At 28.2% G+C, this 17,999-nt stretch overlaps 1 protein-coding gene across 1 annotated transcript; it reads right to left on the reverse strand.

Annotated features, from left to right (window-relative positions):
• Positions 1-5,777: 5,777 nt before the first annotated feature.
• Positions 5,778-17,658, reverse strand: LOC112681614 (uncharacterized oxidoreductase YoxD-like). The gene is made up of 6 exons (XM_025551861.1): positions 17,548-17,658; positions 14,272-14,604; positions 14,022-14,151; positions 10,261-10,378; positions 8,759-8,872; positions 5,778-5,895 (listed from the first exon to the last, which is right to left on the reverse strand). Exons 1-6 carry the CDS (start codon positions 17,656-17,658, stop codon positions 5,793-5,795), a joined length of 909 nt encoding a protein of 302 aa, XP_025407646.1. The 3' UTR covers positions 5,778-5,792.
• Between the last annotated feature and the right edge of the window lie 341 nt (positions 17,659-17,999).

Raw genomic sequence — 17,999 nt, forward strand, 5'->3', positions numbered from 1 at the left:
TACTATACACACTTGAAACGCCAGAAGCTAAACTTCCAAGAGCTGACAACCCTGCAAATATTTTTGCCAATGGTAATGCACCTCCTAATTGATTCGGAGTCAAAATTATTCATTTGCCATTTTTCTTCTTTTTTGCTAATAACATTTCACTATTATATTTACGTTTGTAACCCATACCAACTTTTCTCTTAGCTTTCATAGGGTTTACAACACCGTAAGTAATAAGTTTTTCTTTTATAGAACTATCACCAGCCTTAACTCTTTACCAAGCCTGTTCTTCCAATAATTTATCAGCTTTATGTCTAATATCTAAGTTATTACTGTTTTCATAAGCAATGTCATGTGTTCGACAAGCAGAGTCTAACGGATAATTTCCTTTATCTCCTCTAGCTAATCTCTCTTTTAACTTGGTACCAGGTCCACAGTAACTATACCCAGTTATATGAGCTTCGAATGGAAACCAATTTATTACAGAATTTAACAAACTTTTACCAGTTTTAACCTTCCGAGTTGGATGCATTATACATAACTGATTTTATATTTTTAAAATTACAAGGTATTTATATAGAAAATGAGGTTAATTGAACAAAAAGACAAATTAAAAATTGAAAATGTAGATATGCATATTATTAAACAACCGTCAAGACATGGATAATACGTAACGTTATAGAATCTGATAATTATTTTCGTGAAATATTTAAACCAATACTTGAACCATTGAATATGCTATCAAAGAAAAATACGACTAATGTATCACATGATTCTTCAACTGATCAAATAAATACAGAAGTACATTACCCTAGTGATCAAGAAGACGATGATACGTTACTAAATACAAAATTTAAAAACTTTTTTAACATACGACCACAATCACGACGTTATGATAAATCATATGGTTTACATTATGATAGAGTTAATGATTAGTTAAAAATATCGAATTTTCCTGTTTCTTTTATTCGTGGTAACTTTCACTTACTCGATAGTTACTATCCTTGGAATATTGATCTTTGGTCTTTTTATGTGAAAAGGGACCTAAAAATACTATTAGAAGATATGGAAGCATATTATGATATTTTGAAAAGTACTGAAGTTCATTTATAGCCTGATGGGAAACCAAAGACTTCAAGATTCTTTAAATGGATGAACGTTGTAAGACCGCTATATGATAGAATGAAAACGGAGGAAAAACAGTTAAGCGCGGAAATAGCAAATATTAATTGTTCTAGAGAAAAAACTAATTTAAATTTAAAACCATTTGATGACTATTTAGTTAGTGCAAATGCTAAACGAAGTAAAATTAATGATAATACAACAATAGCAAATAAATCATTTAATTTTGATTCTACAGTAAACAGCCCGACATTCGAGGAACCTCCAACTGATAAATTATTTAAGTTCAGTTTATCTCCACCGGTTAAAAAGGATTCAGGTTTATATAAAAACATGATTCCTAATACACAGTTAGTTAATTATGATGACCCAAATGAATTAGTGACAAGATTAAATCTTTTAATAGCTTCTCAATCTGCTGGGAATACTGGTGTTAATAATGAAATTATTTCTATATTAGAAGAATTACGTGAGAGAAATCTAATAGTATAATGTCTGTATTAGAAGGTATTGCAAATGAGTTACATCGACCAGCAAGAAAAATTTTTCCACGACGGTTTGTCATAACAAGATTTAAAGATGATCTTTGGCAAGCCGACCTAATGGATATGCAGTTACATTATAAAAAAAATAATAGATTTAAATATATTCTTATTGTTATAGATACCTTTACAAAGTATGTGTGGGTGCAAGCTTTAAAGAATAAAAGTGCAAAAGATGTTACATTAGGTATGTGTAAAATATTAAAATTAAATCAACCTAAGTTATTGCAAACAGATAATGGAACTTAATTTTATAATAAAGAGTTTCAAATTCTTATGAAACAGTTTAATATCAAACACTACTCAACATACACAAGTATAAAGGCTGGAATAGTCGAACGCGTTATAAGGATATTAAAAAATAAAATCTATAAACATTTTACAGCAACAGGTTCTTGAAATTAGTATAATTCAATATCAAAATTAATAAACAGATATAATAATTCATTTCACACTACAATTAAATGTACACTTTACGAAGCTCGAACAAAATCCATAAAATTTAAATTTAATCAAGAAAAACTTAGAAAATCGAAGTTTAAAATAAAAGATAAAGTTAGGATTTCAAAATACAAACATGCTTTCGCTAAAGGTTATACACAGAATTGGACTACGGAAGTATTTCAAATTGCAAATGTATTACCGACAAATCCGATAACATATAAATTAAAAGATTTAGAAAATAATATAATAGTAGGTTATTTTTATGAACAAGAAATTCAAAAGACTAAATATCCAAACACGTTTCTCATTGAACGTGTTATAAAAAAAAAATAAAAATAAAATCCTGGTTCAATGGTTAAGTTTCGACTCAAGTCATAACTCTTATATCGACTCTAAAGATATTTTAAAATAAAATGTTAAATTGAAAAAAATGCAGCTAATAATATGGTTTAAAATCAAGACTAATTTAATAATCATACCGTGTTAAAACTAAATAAAGGAAGCCAAATTTCGTAAATTTACCGCAGCAAAACTACCTCAAAAAATAAAAACTGAAAAACCATGGTCAGAAGCCTCATATTATTACTACTTATAATTATTTCATATACTAGTTTTGTGTTAAAGGTATTTAATTAAAAAATATGTTAAAAAAATAAAAATAATAATAATTGTATATGATATTACTTAATGAGATGCGTGAAGTTGCTTTTTATTATTACAAATATTCTTAATATTGGGCTATATCGATGAAAGTTGTATTAATATATTAGGTTCGGCATCAGATCTGTTGTGGTATTTTGTAAGAGGGATCGGTTACGGACTATAAATCACAAAAGTATGATTTCCATATGATGCGTAAAGGGTTGTATGTTTATCGATTATATACCTATTCTTTTACGGTGAAACGACACATTTTATAATAAAAATAATTACCTGTATGTAAAACGAAAAAACTTAACAGTGGTTTTAAATATGCAAAATCTAAACAAATAATAATTTTTTATAATTCAAAATGTTTCAGATAATGAATACTCTTACAAGTTTATAACAATTAATATATTATAGCGAATGTCATTTATGTAATTGATGAGTTGATACAAATTAATGTTTAAAATCAGTTAATGATTTTGGTTATTTGATGTACGATAAGAGAATCAAATATAGATATAGAAATTATTGAAAATCGTGGGAAATATGTTGTTAGTTTGTTTATAAAAACTGTCAGTAAAGAGACTAAAGGGTTTAATAAGGTATTGAATTCGTTTGAAATTTTTGACATTGATTCAGAAGTAATGGACACTCATTTAGCGGATGTTGTGCTGGTGTATGACGGACCGGACAAAGTTGTATAGGAGACATGACGAAGAGTATAGTTTGACGTTTTACTTTTTCAGTTTATTCATGGGTTCTGTCAATTTTCTGTACATTACAACCTTCACATAATTTTACACGTAACTTGAATATAGTGCATACCAAGTCCGAAGGATTCGATCCTTGATGCAATTCTAAGTTGAATGATCTTCGCCACAATTAACTGTTAATTGCAAAAGCAAATTAATTAATCTGTTGATTGCAGTAATTACGCGTACAATCATATGCTTGACACTGTTTCGTTTTGCGTGTGGGTTAGCAAAAACCACTACAAAATAGAGCAGTGCATTAATCTTAAAGATTTCTTGGTTCTTTTCATTATGAGCCAATTTTACGTGGAACAGAGGATGATGACTTTTTTAGAATTTAACGATACGCGTGACCAATGTTTGGCCTAGTTCGACCAGATTGTTTAAATATTAATTAATATTGTAGAATGATTGAGATTTATAATTATTATCTTGAATTGGCTTTTTCAGTGCAGCCAAAAGGAGTCAAGTCCTGTATCGGTATCTTTTAATTAACGAATAATTATATTATAGGGATGTGAAACGATTGAGAAAATTTATCGAAATATCAAAGGAAAAATAAATACAAAATAAACCTACACGATTGAGCATAAAAAGTGTTAATTTTCAATGGATTATAAGATCCGATTAGAATATTTTATAAATTACGTTCAACATTAACATATAAAAAATGACTAATTATAATATGAATAATTATTTTTATAAGAACAATCCCACAATGCTATACAATAATAAAAATAATTAAAAACAAAAAATTCTGTTTACATAATTATTAAATTATTCAATCGAATTAAGGCTATACAATTCAATTTTTATTTCAGCAGCTATCGATATTATCCTATTTACCGAAGAAGATAATGCATTATTTGTTCTTTGCGTGAATATATAAAACGTAGTGGTAGGTTTGGTTCTACAAAGAGGAACTTCGAAATGGAAAGAACCTAAAATTTCGGGACAGTCAATAAAATCCCAGGCAAGTTTGAATAAAAATTTCAGATCAGATATTTTTCTTTCTTCAGATAAACTAAAAATATCAAACAAAATTAGTAGTGGTTTATAACGAAAATTCTACACTAGAGTTAAATTACATTTGTAGAAAATAAAACAAAGAAATCAATTTTGAACATAATCTAAGCATTAAATTTGATAATTAAAGTGAACAAACCACATCTTGTCTAAATCGAATATTTTCATGAATTACTTAAAGTTTCCAGTTTTATTATAAAATTGTGATATTTCCCTTATCTATCTATATATTATCGTATCATAGTATATTTACTATCGAAAATAAGGTCATTAGTGTTATCGTTATCTAACTGTTCTACTACGGGACAACGATTCATTATCCACTAACATAAATAAACACTTCAATGTTCAGTGCTCTTTTCATATCAAGTTGAAATTTTCACCGTGGTCGTAGGTAATTTTTCATTTCGTTATGTCATCAAAACGTGTGCTGAAAACGCTAATATACGATAAAAAAGCGGAAGTGATACGAGAAGTTTAAAATAAATTGAAAACAAAGTGTTTGAAAGCTACAGAATTTGACATTTTACTTGACATTTAACACTTTGTCAACTCATCTTAAAAATAAAGAAAACATATTAAGTAAGTTAGCTTTGTCCAGTAAAATGGATAGAAAAGTGTTAGAGAACCGGAAAATCCTGATGTTGATGAGTGCATATACAAATGGTTTAAACAGACAAGTGACAAAAAAATTCCACCAAGGGGTTGTTGATAAGAGCAAAAGCTGAAGAATTTGCATTAATATTAATATATGTTTAATAAATACATAAGAATTAATATGTTGTATTGTTTTTTAAAAAAATACATATTTTGAAATATGATTTTTATAGCTCGAATTCATGGATAACTCAAACATTTTTTCCGGTCCTTTCAACTACAACTTAAACAAGTTCGACTGTATCAAATTCAATTCGCAAAAGGTTTCTTTATTCTGTTATTCTTGCATAATAAATTCGTGTATCGATTACATTTGTTGTTTAAATACAACAGATTGCGGAAATAAATAAATCAAGTTACAAATAAAAATAAAAAAAAAAATTTAATATTCAAAAATTATTCAAATAACAAAAAAAACATAATATCGATACAATTTAATTATGTGTTATTTATAAATTTCTAGTAATGGAAATTATAAACATTTAGCAATCATAAAAAACCATTTGTTATATCATTTTTACGATTAAATTAATAATAAATTATTAATGATATATACAGGTTACTCGTTTGAAAGTGGCATGGTTGCATAAAAAGTGGTTTGTAAATTCATCATTTACGAATATATTTTTTTGAAAATTTCTAGATCATATTCGTCCAGTGTAATCCTTATATCTGTTATTTTATTGAATACATTTTGTAAATCATCAGGTAACAACCTAAAGTGAAATGCATAGTGTTAGGTAAATGTCATGTTAATATGAATATACCCACCGTGCAATATTTTGTTGTATTTACTTGTATGGAATGTTTCAAGCAACATTGTAACATTGCCTTTTTTGGTGCAATCATGTTGAAACAACGTTTATGCATACGCTAATGACCAAAATAGATGACCCAGCATTAGAGTAATTTTCAACGCATATGTAACGTATTTTGAAACATTAATGTAACGTCGCAATAACATAGCATTGATATTTTGAAAAACCTCCCAGGAACATTTTAGTGACATAACTATGATGTTGATTAAAATCGAAATAATTATATTATAAAATAAAGCAAAAATTACTGACTTTCTTATCACCTATAGAGAGAATCCTGCTTCATACATAGCCCTACTTATTGAATCTCAATCCTACCGAGTTCGCCTAACCTATCCTATTATTTAAATTGAATTAGAACATCGTATTTAGCCATTATATTTGCCTCAATTAGTCGTACATTTATACGTAAATATTCTAAACTTCTTATTCAGGTCTTATTTTAAAATAACTACTTTGTAAATTATAAACTCCCATTGCTTAGTTAAAATATTCGACGAACAAATTACACAAGGTAGGTATGTAATCTATTTTATAAAGAAAATAGTGATTGAAATCATAAGACTCAATTAAAAGGCAATACATCTTTTCATAAATAACATACACTTTTCAAACTTATACCTACTTATTTAATTTACAACGATAACTAAACAATACCTATAGATAGTAACGTACATAATGTGAATTATATAATAATTACACTGTAGAGTGTAGATAGATTTTTCTTAATAAAAACATATAATATATTTTAGTTTATTTACTCACATAATTTTCAAAAATAAAATTAATTTAAGTAATAATACATTAATATTATAATTGAACGACGAAAGTATAGAAAATTCACCAAGTAAGAATTCAGGCGATTCACGATCACGTACAGGCACACAGAACAATTAATAACAATGTTAAAACTTAAAAGATGTAAATACGTATAACGAATCACTAATCATAATTCATATGAGCTGGTAAGTGATACGTACAGGCTAAATGATGTGCATGTATTTATAAACACAATGGCTGGCCATAAGCGGTGGGACGCGGTTTATTAACAATATGGGTAATCCCGATTCCCGGTTGTTTTCAGATATTATTTTTAGTATATTTTATATTTTACAAAAACAAATAGTTGTAGATTATACAATGTCAACTATTAAATAATAAGAAACATCAAGGTAACGTTACAGAAACTTGTTTCTAGAACGTTGTAAATTGAAGGTACATTTGATGTTGATGGAACAAACCCTAAAATAGTGTTACAATTATACAACCCTGCAATGTTTTTGAAACATTGAGTACAATGTTAGCATTGTAACATAAAGCTTACATCGCAACAATGTTTTGTAACTTTAAATGCACAGTGGATATATATATATATAAGTATATAGTTTTAAATATGAATTAACAAAATATCAATTTTATTAAGTACGTAACTTTATATACAACCTGATGATATTATGTATTATCATCAGTGGCGAATTTAAGGAAAAAAAGCCTAGGCTACATACGATATAAATGGCCCAAGAATTATGAGTCGTCGTAAATACTAACTCGTGACTTCCCTCTTAAAATACTGTTAAACTAGATAGATATTGATCCAAAAAAAAAAAAATATATATATATATAAAAAAAATATAATAATATAGCACTGGAAAACTGTCTATCAAATGTTTATCAAAGATAATTTTAAGTTATTCAGTGGACTAATGTTAATAAATTCGTTATTTTAAGAAAAATATAAATCAATAAAACTAATTTACTCATATTTCAGACAAGTTGTAAAGAAATCAGCATATTTCTCAATCAAAATACCAACACTGATAACTAAATCATCTTCTATCAGTTTATTTGAATTTTCAGGCATCAAAAATTCAAAAAATTTGTATTAATGCACATGGTATCAAAAACTTCATAATAACTATGTTTATCATACGTTTCCAAAGAAGAATCAGTAGATTTTCACCAGTCATTTTATTAATTCGCCGATTTCTCACTGTTGGAAAGTCAACATGATCCAAACCCATTTTTCCTAATTTATTTTTGCTTTTGCCATGAAATGATTGTAAGATTTTTAATTTCTTGGATTTTTTTAATTTTGTTAATGCTGTTGAAATACAATTTTGAGCCGTTATTAAATCAATTTCTTATTTTTTTTTTTTTTTTGTAGTTATAGTAGCCCAGAATTGATATATCAAAAAAAAATATTAAAATCGTTTAAATTATTAATTGCTTGATATATCAAGCATTGAATGTCATTATAACAAATTAAAAAAAAAAAAACCAATTATTTGATGAAAGTAATGTATGAGTAGCCATAATATCATCTCCAGATGCTCCAACTCTTGATATCTCATTTTCTAGACAATCTACTATGCACTCAAAATTATTAATTAAGGCTTTCACAGCTTTTAATCGTGCCACCTAACGAGTTTTACTTAATCTTTTGAACATTTATGATGGGAAATTAATTTATTGATAGTCAAGTAAATTCCAGGATATTCATAATTTTGGAAATTTTCTCGGTGACCACGCCTAAACTGGACAACGTTTCTACAGTATCGAAAAGAAGATTCAAAATCATGGTCCATTTCTGTTCTATTTAAATTTTTTTGTTGAAATGAAAATTAGTGAACTGATGACTGGATCTGGGGAACGAGGGTCTTTACGGGTAGGGGCCCAGGTGGAATATGTCCATAATTGTCCCGTTAAATCCGTCACTGATTATCATAAACTCGCTTTATGTTTACGAGTCGTATAAACTTACCTAACAAACGATACTATCGGCAAAAATAATCCAGGAATCGAAAACACTCGTCGTTCTTCCAGTATTCCTTTCATCATTTCATCGACAGCGATTTCCGTAGGTATTTCCGATAATCTAGACATGTGCATGCAAAATGTTCAAATGAATTGGCTCGTACGCCATTTTATTTTTCAGTAACTTTATATCTTATAGTATTTAATTATATATAAAAAAAAAAAAATTATTAATTCTTATTCGGAAATTTATAAGGTTTCTAAAGATTCAAATACCACGAAGAAAAATATATTGAAATATTATACCCAGAAAAATATCAAAAGACAAATTAGTTCCACTTTTTGAAATGACTCGACTTAATAAATACTAGGGATGGACAAAAAACATCGATGTTTTGGGTTGATATAGTAATGTTTCAAAATCGATTATTTGTTTTCTATTAATTGATTAAAAATCGAAGTTTATGTTCGAAAAGTTCGAATTTTTTTTTTTTTTTTGTTTATATTATTATAATATGCAATATACAAAAAATACGTTATACAGTATACATTTTACAGTTTTAATCAAGACTCGTATGTTCATTTACTATAAATCGCATAAATAAGCATGAAATAATGCACTAACTATTGATCAAATATGCATTAAAAATCCTTAACTATGCACGAAAAAAAACATTTAAGGATTTCTTAAAATAATAAGAAATATACATTTATATTTTTAAATGTTATAATTTTTCTATGGATACATTTTAATAAAATTATAATTAATGAATACAAATTACGACGAAAATAGATAGATTGTAATAGACACGTGAATAAGAGGAGAGTAGTAGTAGTGCGCAATAACATTGTTTTCGTGGTACTACTTTTAACTTATAAAATTTAATGTCATTGAAAAATAAAAATATTGATAAAATACTAAGGTTATATAAGCAAGTTTGGAAAAGTAAATATTAATGAATTTAATCATTTATTGATCTAATTTTTTTTTTACTTCCACAAAAATACGATTTCGCTGAATTTAGGTAAAATAAAATGTGCTAATAACTCAAAAACAATATCAACTATATGTCAAATATGCCAATACACACAAAACATGTAAAAGTATGCTCAATCAAACTTTAGAATTGTATTATCACAGTTATGAAACAGATTTTTATCTTAATTAGCGTATTTTCCGATGTAGCAAAGAAAACATGCAAATGCATGAACTTACGAGACCTGTTTATAATTATTTAATATGGTTCTAAAAAATATAAAATAAACAATAGTATTTTAACTCTTAAATGTATTATTTAATCAAGAATGTACACTGCACAGATAATAAGGTGTACAATAGATGACAGCTCTAGAGGGAAACAATTGTTTTCGATGTTTTTAAAATTCGATGGTTTTTCATCGATATATCGAACACGTCGATATTTTAAAAATCGATGTACCTATTGTTCATATAATTTTGCCCATCCCTAATATGCACCAACCCAATAATCTAATATATTATATCCGTACCTAATGTGTAATCTGGCTGTAATTTTGGGGTTGGTTTTCACGAAGTACGGCAGAATAGTCGTCGTCCTTAAATTGGAGTTCAAATACTTTAGCTCGCTTTCCATGCATTCCATCATACCTACACACATTTGAATGTTGTATACAAAATACGTACGCAAGTTTTATTGTAATATTATGATACATTATTATGATACACTACCAGGGACTGATGTATAAATATTAAATGGGGTATGGCTAATTTGTATTTTCATATATACAAAATATATAGTTTTAGTAAATACATATGTATAAAAGGTATAATAAATTTAATAATGATAAAATATGAAAATCTAATAATTTTATTGGACTTCTGACTTATCTTCAATCAAATACACAAAGCTTATAAAGTATTTATTACATATGTCCATAATATATAACTCGGCCAAAAGCCTCCTGCCCTTGAATCTATGTACTATGATATTTAATTTATAGTCTTCTTTATTGTAGAGTTTTTTGACAATTTCTGTCGATCAAAAATTCACGCATTGCTGTGGAAAAAAGATCCGGTCAAGGGAATCAGAATCGCCATTTTCCTTTGGTAAACGACTTCATTTATCAAGGAATCGAAGAGATTGTAAAATTGCTCTAATAAAAATGTATAGCTGATTTTCACATCGATCGATATTTTGATTTTTCGACTTACTAAATTATTTCACAAGTGTAATACGAGCTATTTTAATCAATTCTATAAGCTCATTAATCATATATAAAGAAAATAAAATGTATTTTATTTCTCAATAAGCGGATCATTTGTTTACCATAAATAAATTTCCAGAATATGTAATTTTCGTAATGCATAATCAATAACACGGAATAATTATTACGTTTATCACTTTTATTCGACAAGTTCGAGTGGTAAATAATTGCTCATTTATCCGAATCAAGTTATGACTACAGATATATCATCAGTGTTGGGAATAGATAATGCAAAATTTATCTAAATAAAGATGAAAGATAATATGTCCAAAATTATCTAGATAAAGATTTAAGTTAATTTCATTTTTATCTAGAAAAAAAAAAAATATATTTTTAAAAAAATGTTATTAATTGGTCAATATTTCATAATTGTAATAATATATATGAAGACACAATTATAATCATTGTTATCAATAGGTATCTAAGTGTTAAATGTTCATTGTAGTAATGTAGTTTACTATTAAATAGTATTTATACATAAAGTACAGTATTTAATGATAATTAATCACTAAAATGTGACACAAAAAAAAAAAAAAATGAAAATTGCTTAGTATCAAGATGAATAAAGAATATATTAGAGATTATTTTAAGTTAACAATATTGTTTTCAATATAATCTCAATTTGATGATTTTCATTATTCTATAAGTAATTACGACTTTATGGCTTCCAAGAATAAAGTATTGACTTATGAGTTACGTGTGTATACTAAATTCAAATATATATAATAATAATAATAACAAAGACATTTTTCAACATGAAAAAATTAATAAAATGTCATACCAAGAAATAATAATTACTCCTTCATAATACACGAATTATAATTATGAATACAAAATCTATATATATATATATATATATATATATAAAAGACGGGTTAGTTACAGAATTTATGATTCAAGAACGGCTGGACCGATTTTGATGATCTCTGATTTATTGGATACGTCTCCATACATGAATAAAAATAACTCTAATCTTGGCAAGAATTCAGACAATTATTACAATTCAGACAAAATTATTTAGATAAATAAGCATTTTATCTTTGATAAGTAATTATATAACTTAGCGTTATTTATCTAGATAAGATAAAAGATAACAAAAAAATCTATCTAGATAATTTATCTAGATAAATTTATCTAAATAAGTCCCAACACTGTATATTATACAATTCCTTTTGGATACTAAAAATATGTCCACTGTACTAACATTGTTACCTTATTTTTTGATATGTTTACTAAGTTGGTAAGTGAGAGACATTTTTAGTACTCGAGTAAATCTATAAATGATTCAAATCCATGCAACTGTAACGTACCGGCCTGCAAGAGGACGACACAATACACCGTTGACGAATAAATACTTGAACGTTTTACGTTTGTGATGTACAGTTATTGGAAAGTGTTTAAATGATAAAACACGATGGTTTAAAGTTATATAGATATGTATAATAATGAATAAAATAAAATATATAAAAATATGTAGTTAATACAAATAAGATAGAAATTTATAATTGAAAGTGTGAGGACAGAGTATTTAAGCTCTGCCCGAGAATAATAAAGATTGACTCTCAGAGCTGGCGGCGATGTAAGCGCGCGGGCTTCACGACCAGATGAGCGTCGGTGCAGTAAGCGAAGTAATTAGTTAACACTAGTTTAAATGATTCTGCTATTCTAAATGTATGGGGAAATGGATACTGTATTTATAGGCAGCCATTTAGGATAAGAGTAAGGCCGATGGGGATTCTGACGGATGTGAACACGGAAGATTGTTTCTGTGATATTGAAAATAGGCTCTGTTCTGTGGGAACTGCGTATCAATACGAGAATGTATTGATATTGGTTTCCATTTTGGTTTTGTCACATTAGTATCAATACATGATATAATGTTAGCGGATGTTTGCTAACCGATGGTTTACTACACAAAGTACAACATTTGTTGTTATTTTAGTAAATTTAAATATTAGCAGATGGCAAGACAATGCTGCAGTTAATGTCACGCGGAACCATGTATATGTTATGGGCAATGTATACGCTGCCCGGAAATTTGGTTCTGCCTGGGCAATTTGAACTTGAACATAAAGAAAATGTCTGTATATTTTGTATAATTATATGTAGTTATCAATTACTTTTACATATTATTTTTTATTGTTCTGTGATTATATCACTGAATGTTAATTATATCCACTCTCAGCACGGTAAGTCATTTTCAATCGAAAAATATGTTTGTGCTATTCTTATCATGGATCGTTGGGTGTACAGTATATCTCAATTTGTGCTTTATACGATGTTCTACACTATAATAAAAGTATGATAAACTTTGACAAATTCGTGATGTTAGCACTATTTCATTACGTGCGATATTCCTGCTGAAATTCCGTTGACAAGACGAACAGGAGGTAATGAAGATTATAGATTTGGAGAGGCAATACTGAATGACTACGTGTGATAAAGGCCTACATCATAAATATACCAAAATAAATTATAGTTTATAACAAAGGATTTTATTTTGTTATATTAATAGGTGTGAACATTTTATGCAAAGAATATTGGCCGGTTACTGAGTAAGGGTCGAGCAAAAATGTATTAATTAACTGGGTACTAGGTATTAGCAGGGTAAGAAATATAGTATTACGCCGAGTACCAGGTAAGGGTCGATTCTTAATTTTCACATCAAGTACTCGGCTATCAATGAATTTCCGGGTATCCGGAACATCTCTGGTAAAGATACTACAAGATGGTGATATTGTTTTTTTCGGTACTAAATGGTTCGTGCTTGCTATCGCTCGTTTACCGTACACCAACGGGTTCTATTTGTTTCAAACCTTATGAGTCTATTAGAAAACAATAATAATTATAAAGATTTTCTTAATAATCACGTGCTTAAAGCTATGATGAAAAAAAAAAATCCCGCGTAAAACGAGTTATATTATGTGTGAGTACGATATTGTCTGGAAAAAATTGAAATGAAACCACAGTAAAGACGAATACGTTATCACGATATTTATACGATACGTGTCATTGAATCGATTTACCGTTGATGGCACATTTGGAAGTCGTGTACGCGGAAGCGCCGAGTACTGGGCGCATGGAAGATAACGAAGATATTGACACGATGTGTCCACTGTTTCTCTCCAACATGGACGGCAATATTTCTCTATTTACCTGCGACAATCAATATAATACAACGGTAACATACTATTATTATACATGTTTATTTGATGGAAAATATATTTACAACCGTGGTTTATCCGTCCAGGAATAAATATCGCGACGCGCACTTACCCAAAACTGTCCCATGAGGTTCACGTTGATTAGGTCCTCTATGAACTGATCCGCAAAGGGATGGATGTACGAGTAACCCCACACGATAGCGGCATTATTAATCAAAATATCTACCGGACCCAAGTCCTGTACCACTTTTTTGTGCACATTCTTCACCTGGTCCTTTTTAGTCACGTCACATTTATAATCGGCTGCTGTTCCTCCGTTTTCTTTAATAATTGTTGCTGTTTCTCGGTTTCCGATTTCATCGACGTCCAGGCATGCAATTTTTGCACCCAGCTTGCTGAATCTAAACGCAAGTTCACGACCTATTCCTCGAGCCGCGCCAGTGATCTATAATAATAATTAATCATTATTTTATTTTTGTATATTTTAATGATCATTTGTCGATTGTTTTTTGGTTTTTTAATTTAATATTTTAATGGAATATAGTTTCCTTCAAACAACCATGGTTCGCCTATTTTGTAATTTAACAGGAACTTATTTCGACATTTTCAGTATTTTTTTTTCCATATAAAAGAAAAATAAGTGGAAAAAAACGTTTCTTGGATAGCGTTTTAAATTTCTTCTAGAAACCTTTTTTTGTTTCTTCTGGTAAAACAAGAAAATCAATGTTTTTTGAACTCGATAATTTTATAATAAATAATATCAAATAATTTTACTTATTGTATATATAATATTGCTGATTTTAGTTATATGTATTATTTACTGCCCATAAAGTTTAAACATTTTGAGGAATAACAAAATTAATTATTTACACAAATATTACAGTTTCTTTCGCTTAGAAATATTTTTTAAATCCAAAAACTTATGGCAGCTTTAAAATGGAAACAAACAATATGACTAACAAAACAAAGGATTAATACTCGAGCCTGTAACACTTAACAATAGTATCTTAGTAACATTTCAAATCTTTGAATTGGCATTTAATGTGAACTCAAATTTTAGGGTTAGAACTAATTCCTTTCTGCTCAATACTAAATTACAAAAGATTAAACTTTTTAAATCATCATTTATGGTGCGTTTTAGGGAGGAATTTATTTATAAATATATTGATCTAGAGTGATCATAATGATCTTGTTTTTTAAATTCATGTTAAATTAAAAACATTTAATTTTGTCTTTCAGCTGGTATCTAATTATTTTATGTATAAGTTTTTTGAAGGACATTTTATACTACCTATTGTAATGGATAAATTTAAAGAGATTGTTTATTGAAAAACCGAATGGATAATTTGGACACGAACTACTAAATGAGAAACTATGTTACTAAATGAATCACAAATTCCAAGTTTTCGAAAAGTGTACTGTACATAATTGTTTTTTTTTTTCTAAAATATTAAGACATTGTTTACCATAAACCGTGTAAATTATAAGAACAAAAAAAACTTGATTTTGATATGGTATCGTTTTAATAAAGTGGAATATTATAAAATCGCACTCATTAAAAACCTCATAGAGCATCCTCTATCCACGTGACTGGAGTGTACGAAATTAAGTATTCTGTAATAACAATTAAAAACGATATTTCATTGTTCATTAATTCGTAAATACAAATAAATTCCGCCAATAATTATGTATGTAAAACAATTAGCACAGAATAAAAAAGTTATTTATAATTTATCATTAAAATTTTACAATGACCAAATAATTGATAGATATAATTTTAAAATATTTACCTTCATTCATTACATTATATAGCAGAGGTGGCCAAACTTTTTTCGGCCATGATCTACTAAAAATGTACCTCACCTTTGTAGATCGAATTTTTGGGAAAAATGTTTTTAATGTTAAATAATTATAATTATTAAGAAACATACTTGCTTAAAGTGTATATAAACATACATAAAATATTATAAACTAATTACTAATTACTAGAAATAATATTTTAATTTCTAAAATCTATATACTTAAGTCTAATTAACATATTATATTTATTTTGTTGATCTGGGCATTATTAAAGTCAGGGCTTTGCTCCCGAAATAATTCGAACCCGTAACACTCCTTAAAATTCTTAAAAAAATCAAACACCCAAAACCCATATAACCTGAATGATTTTTTTTTAAACACCCGAATTAACCAAAACCCAAATAAAATATTGGTTTTAACCCGAAACTCGAATAATTTTTTATTTTACAATCTTTATGTAACATATAATTTTGTATGTATTTTTTGTGGTTATTTCAATTTTGTCATTAGTTGTTTAATATTAAAATTATTATTCATAGGAATAATTTCACAAATAATATACAAAATTCTTAATTAATCTAAATTTATTTAAATAAAGACAATAGAAATATATCATATTGACAGGTATGCATGAATGGTATGGTATGTTGAATGTTCAAGTGTAAACAACTGGGATACTATTTTTAAAATTATTCCAAGCGGATACGTTGTATTATTATAATTTTTATAGGTAATAGGTCTTCTATGAATCACCGAGTCGTTATTTATTGCAATACTGTAAGTCTGAAATAGAATTGATGTCTTGCGTATGATTACCTATATTGTTGTTCGTGTTATTCGTATTTGTTCAGTGTATGACGTGTAGTACACATGTCTATGGCGCGAATTGTCAATTTTTGTTAGTGTAATAATTTAATCGTAACACTCATAAGTCAAAATTGTTATTATTCTTGTATCACGCTATGTCCTAGCCAGTGCGATTTTAGTGTGTGCACGCACAAAACCATAAATGGAAATTTGATGATATTTGTGGGGGGGGGCTGTGCATTATTTACTTATTACACCTATAGATACTACTGTGCACAATTATTTATTTCAACAAGGCAATTTAGGAAGTTTGACAATTTGAAATTTTTAATCAACAATTTAAACAAAAAAAAAATTAGGTAGCAACGTCTCAGTACAGAAAGTTCTGTCGAGCACCCGTTGACGATCTCCTTTAAAGGTACACGGGTCGCCAACCAAATACCGAGACACTTTTTGGGGCCGGAGTAATTGGATTTTACTATCGTGGTCATTTATATTATACTCATAAATAAAGGAAAAGGATTAAAAAGAAAATGATATTATAGATAAATATAAATATATTATAATAAAGCTTTTACATGGTGGAGGAAAGCTCGTACGGGCGTAAAACCTCTACCTTTTCATAGTTTTGACTCCAAGACATGGCGAATTTTTCACACGTGGATTTATAAAAATTAGAAATAGTAGGGAAAATTCCACTGATGAATACCGGCCATGGTATAATAATAATAAGAAGAATATAGTTTTTATTTTTTGTATAATACATTACAACGCTTATTACCTGGTGTATGTGGGGATGTGGAGTGTAAAATTGTTGGATAAAATGTCTATGAAATGCTTCTACACCATTCGTAGTTTGAGGTTCGTCTTTTGGATATCCTACCCATAACATAGGATTAAATTTTGAATCATTTGTATTACACTATGTTAGTCGTAAACCACGATAAGGCCGATAACATACACCGGGTTTTATACCGCGCAACTAGCCGATACAGGCGTGACAAAAATATTATTATTTTCGTGTGCACAAACCAGTTGTACATTTAATATAACCTTACGCGCAAACGAGTTTCGTTTTTTTGATAAAAATTATGAATTGTGCACAAACTAGTTGCATCCGTTTGAACAACCGAATATATTCAACACCCGAAACCCGAAATAATTATTCGGGTCCAAAGCCTTGGTTGAAGTGCACATGGCCTAAAAATAAATTCTAATAACGAGTATATCTTA

Source organism: Sipha flava, unplaced genomic scaffold, assembly GCF_003268045.1.
Source record: "Sipha flava isolate LNK unplaced genomic scaffold, YSA_version1 19324_pilon_pilon, whole genome shotgun sequence".
NCBI classification, from domain to species: Eukaryota; Metazoa; Arthropoda; class Insecta; order Hemiptera; family Aphididae; genus Sipha; species Sipha flava.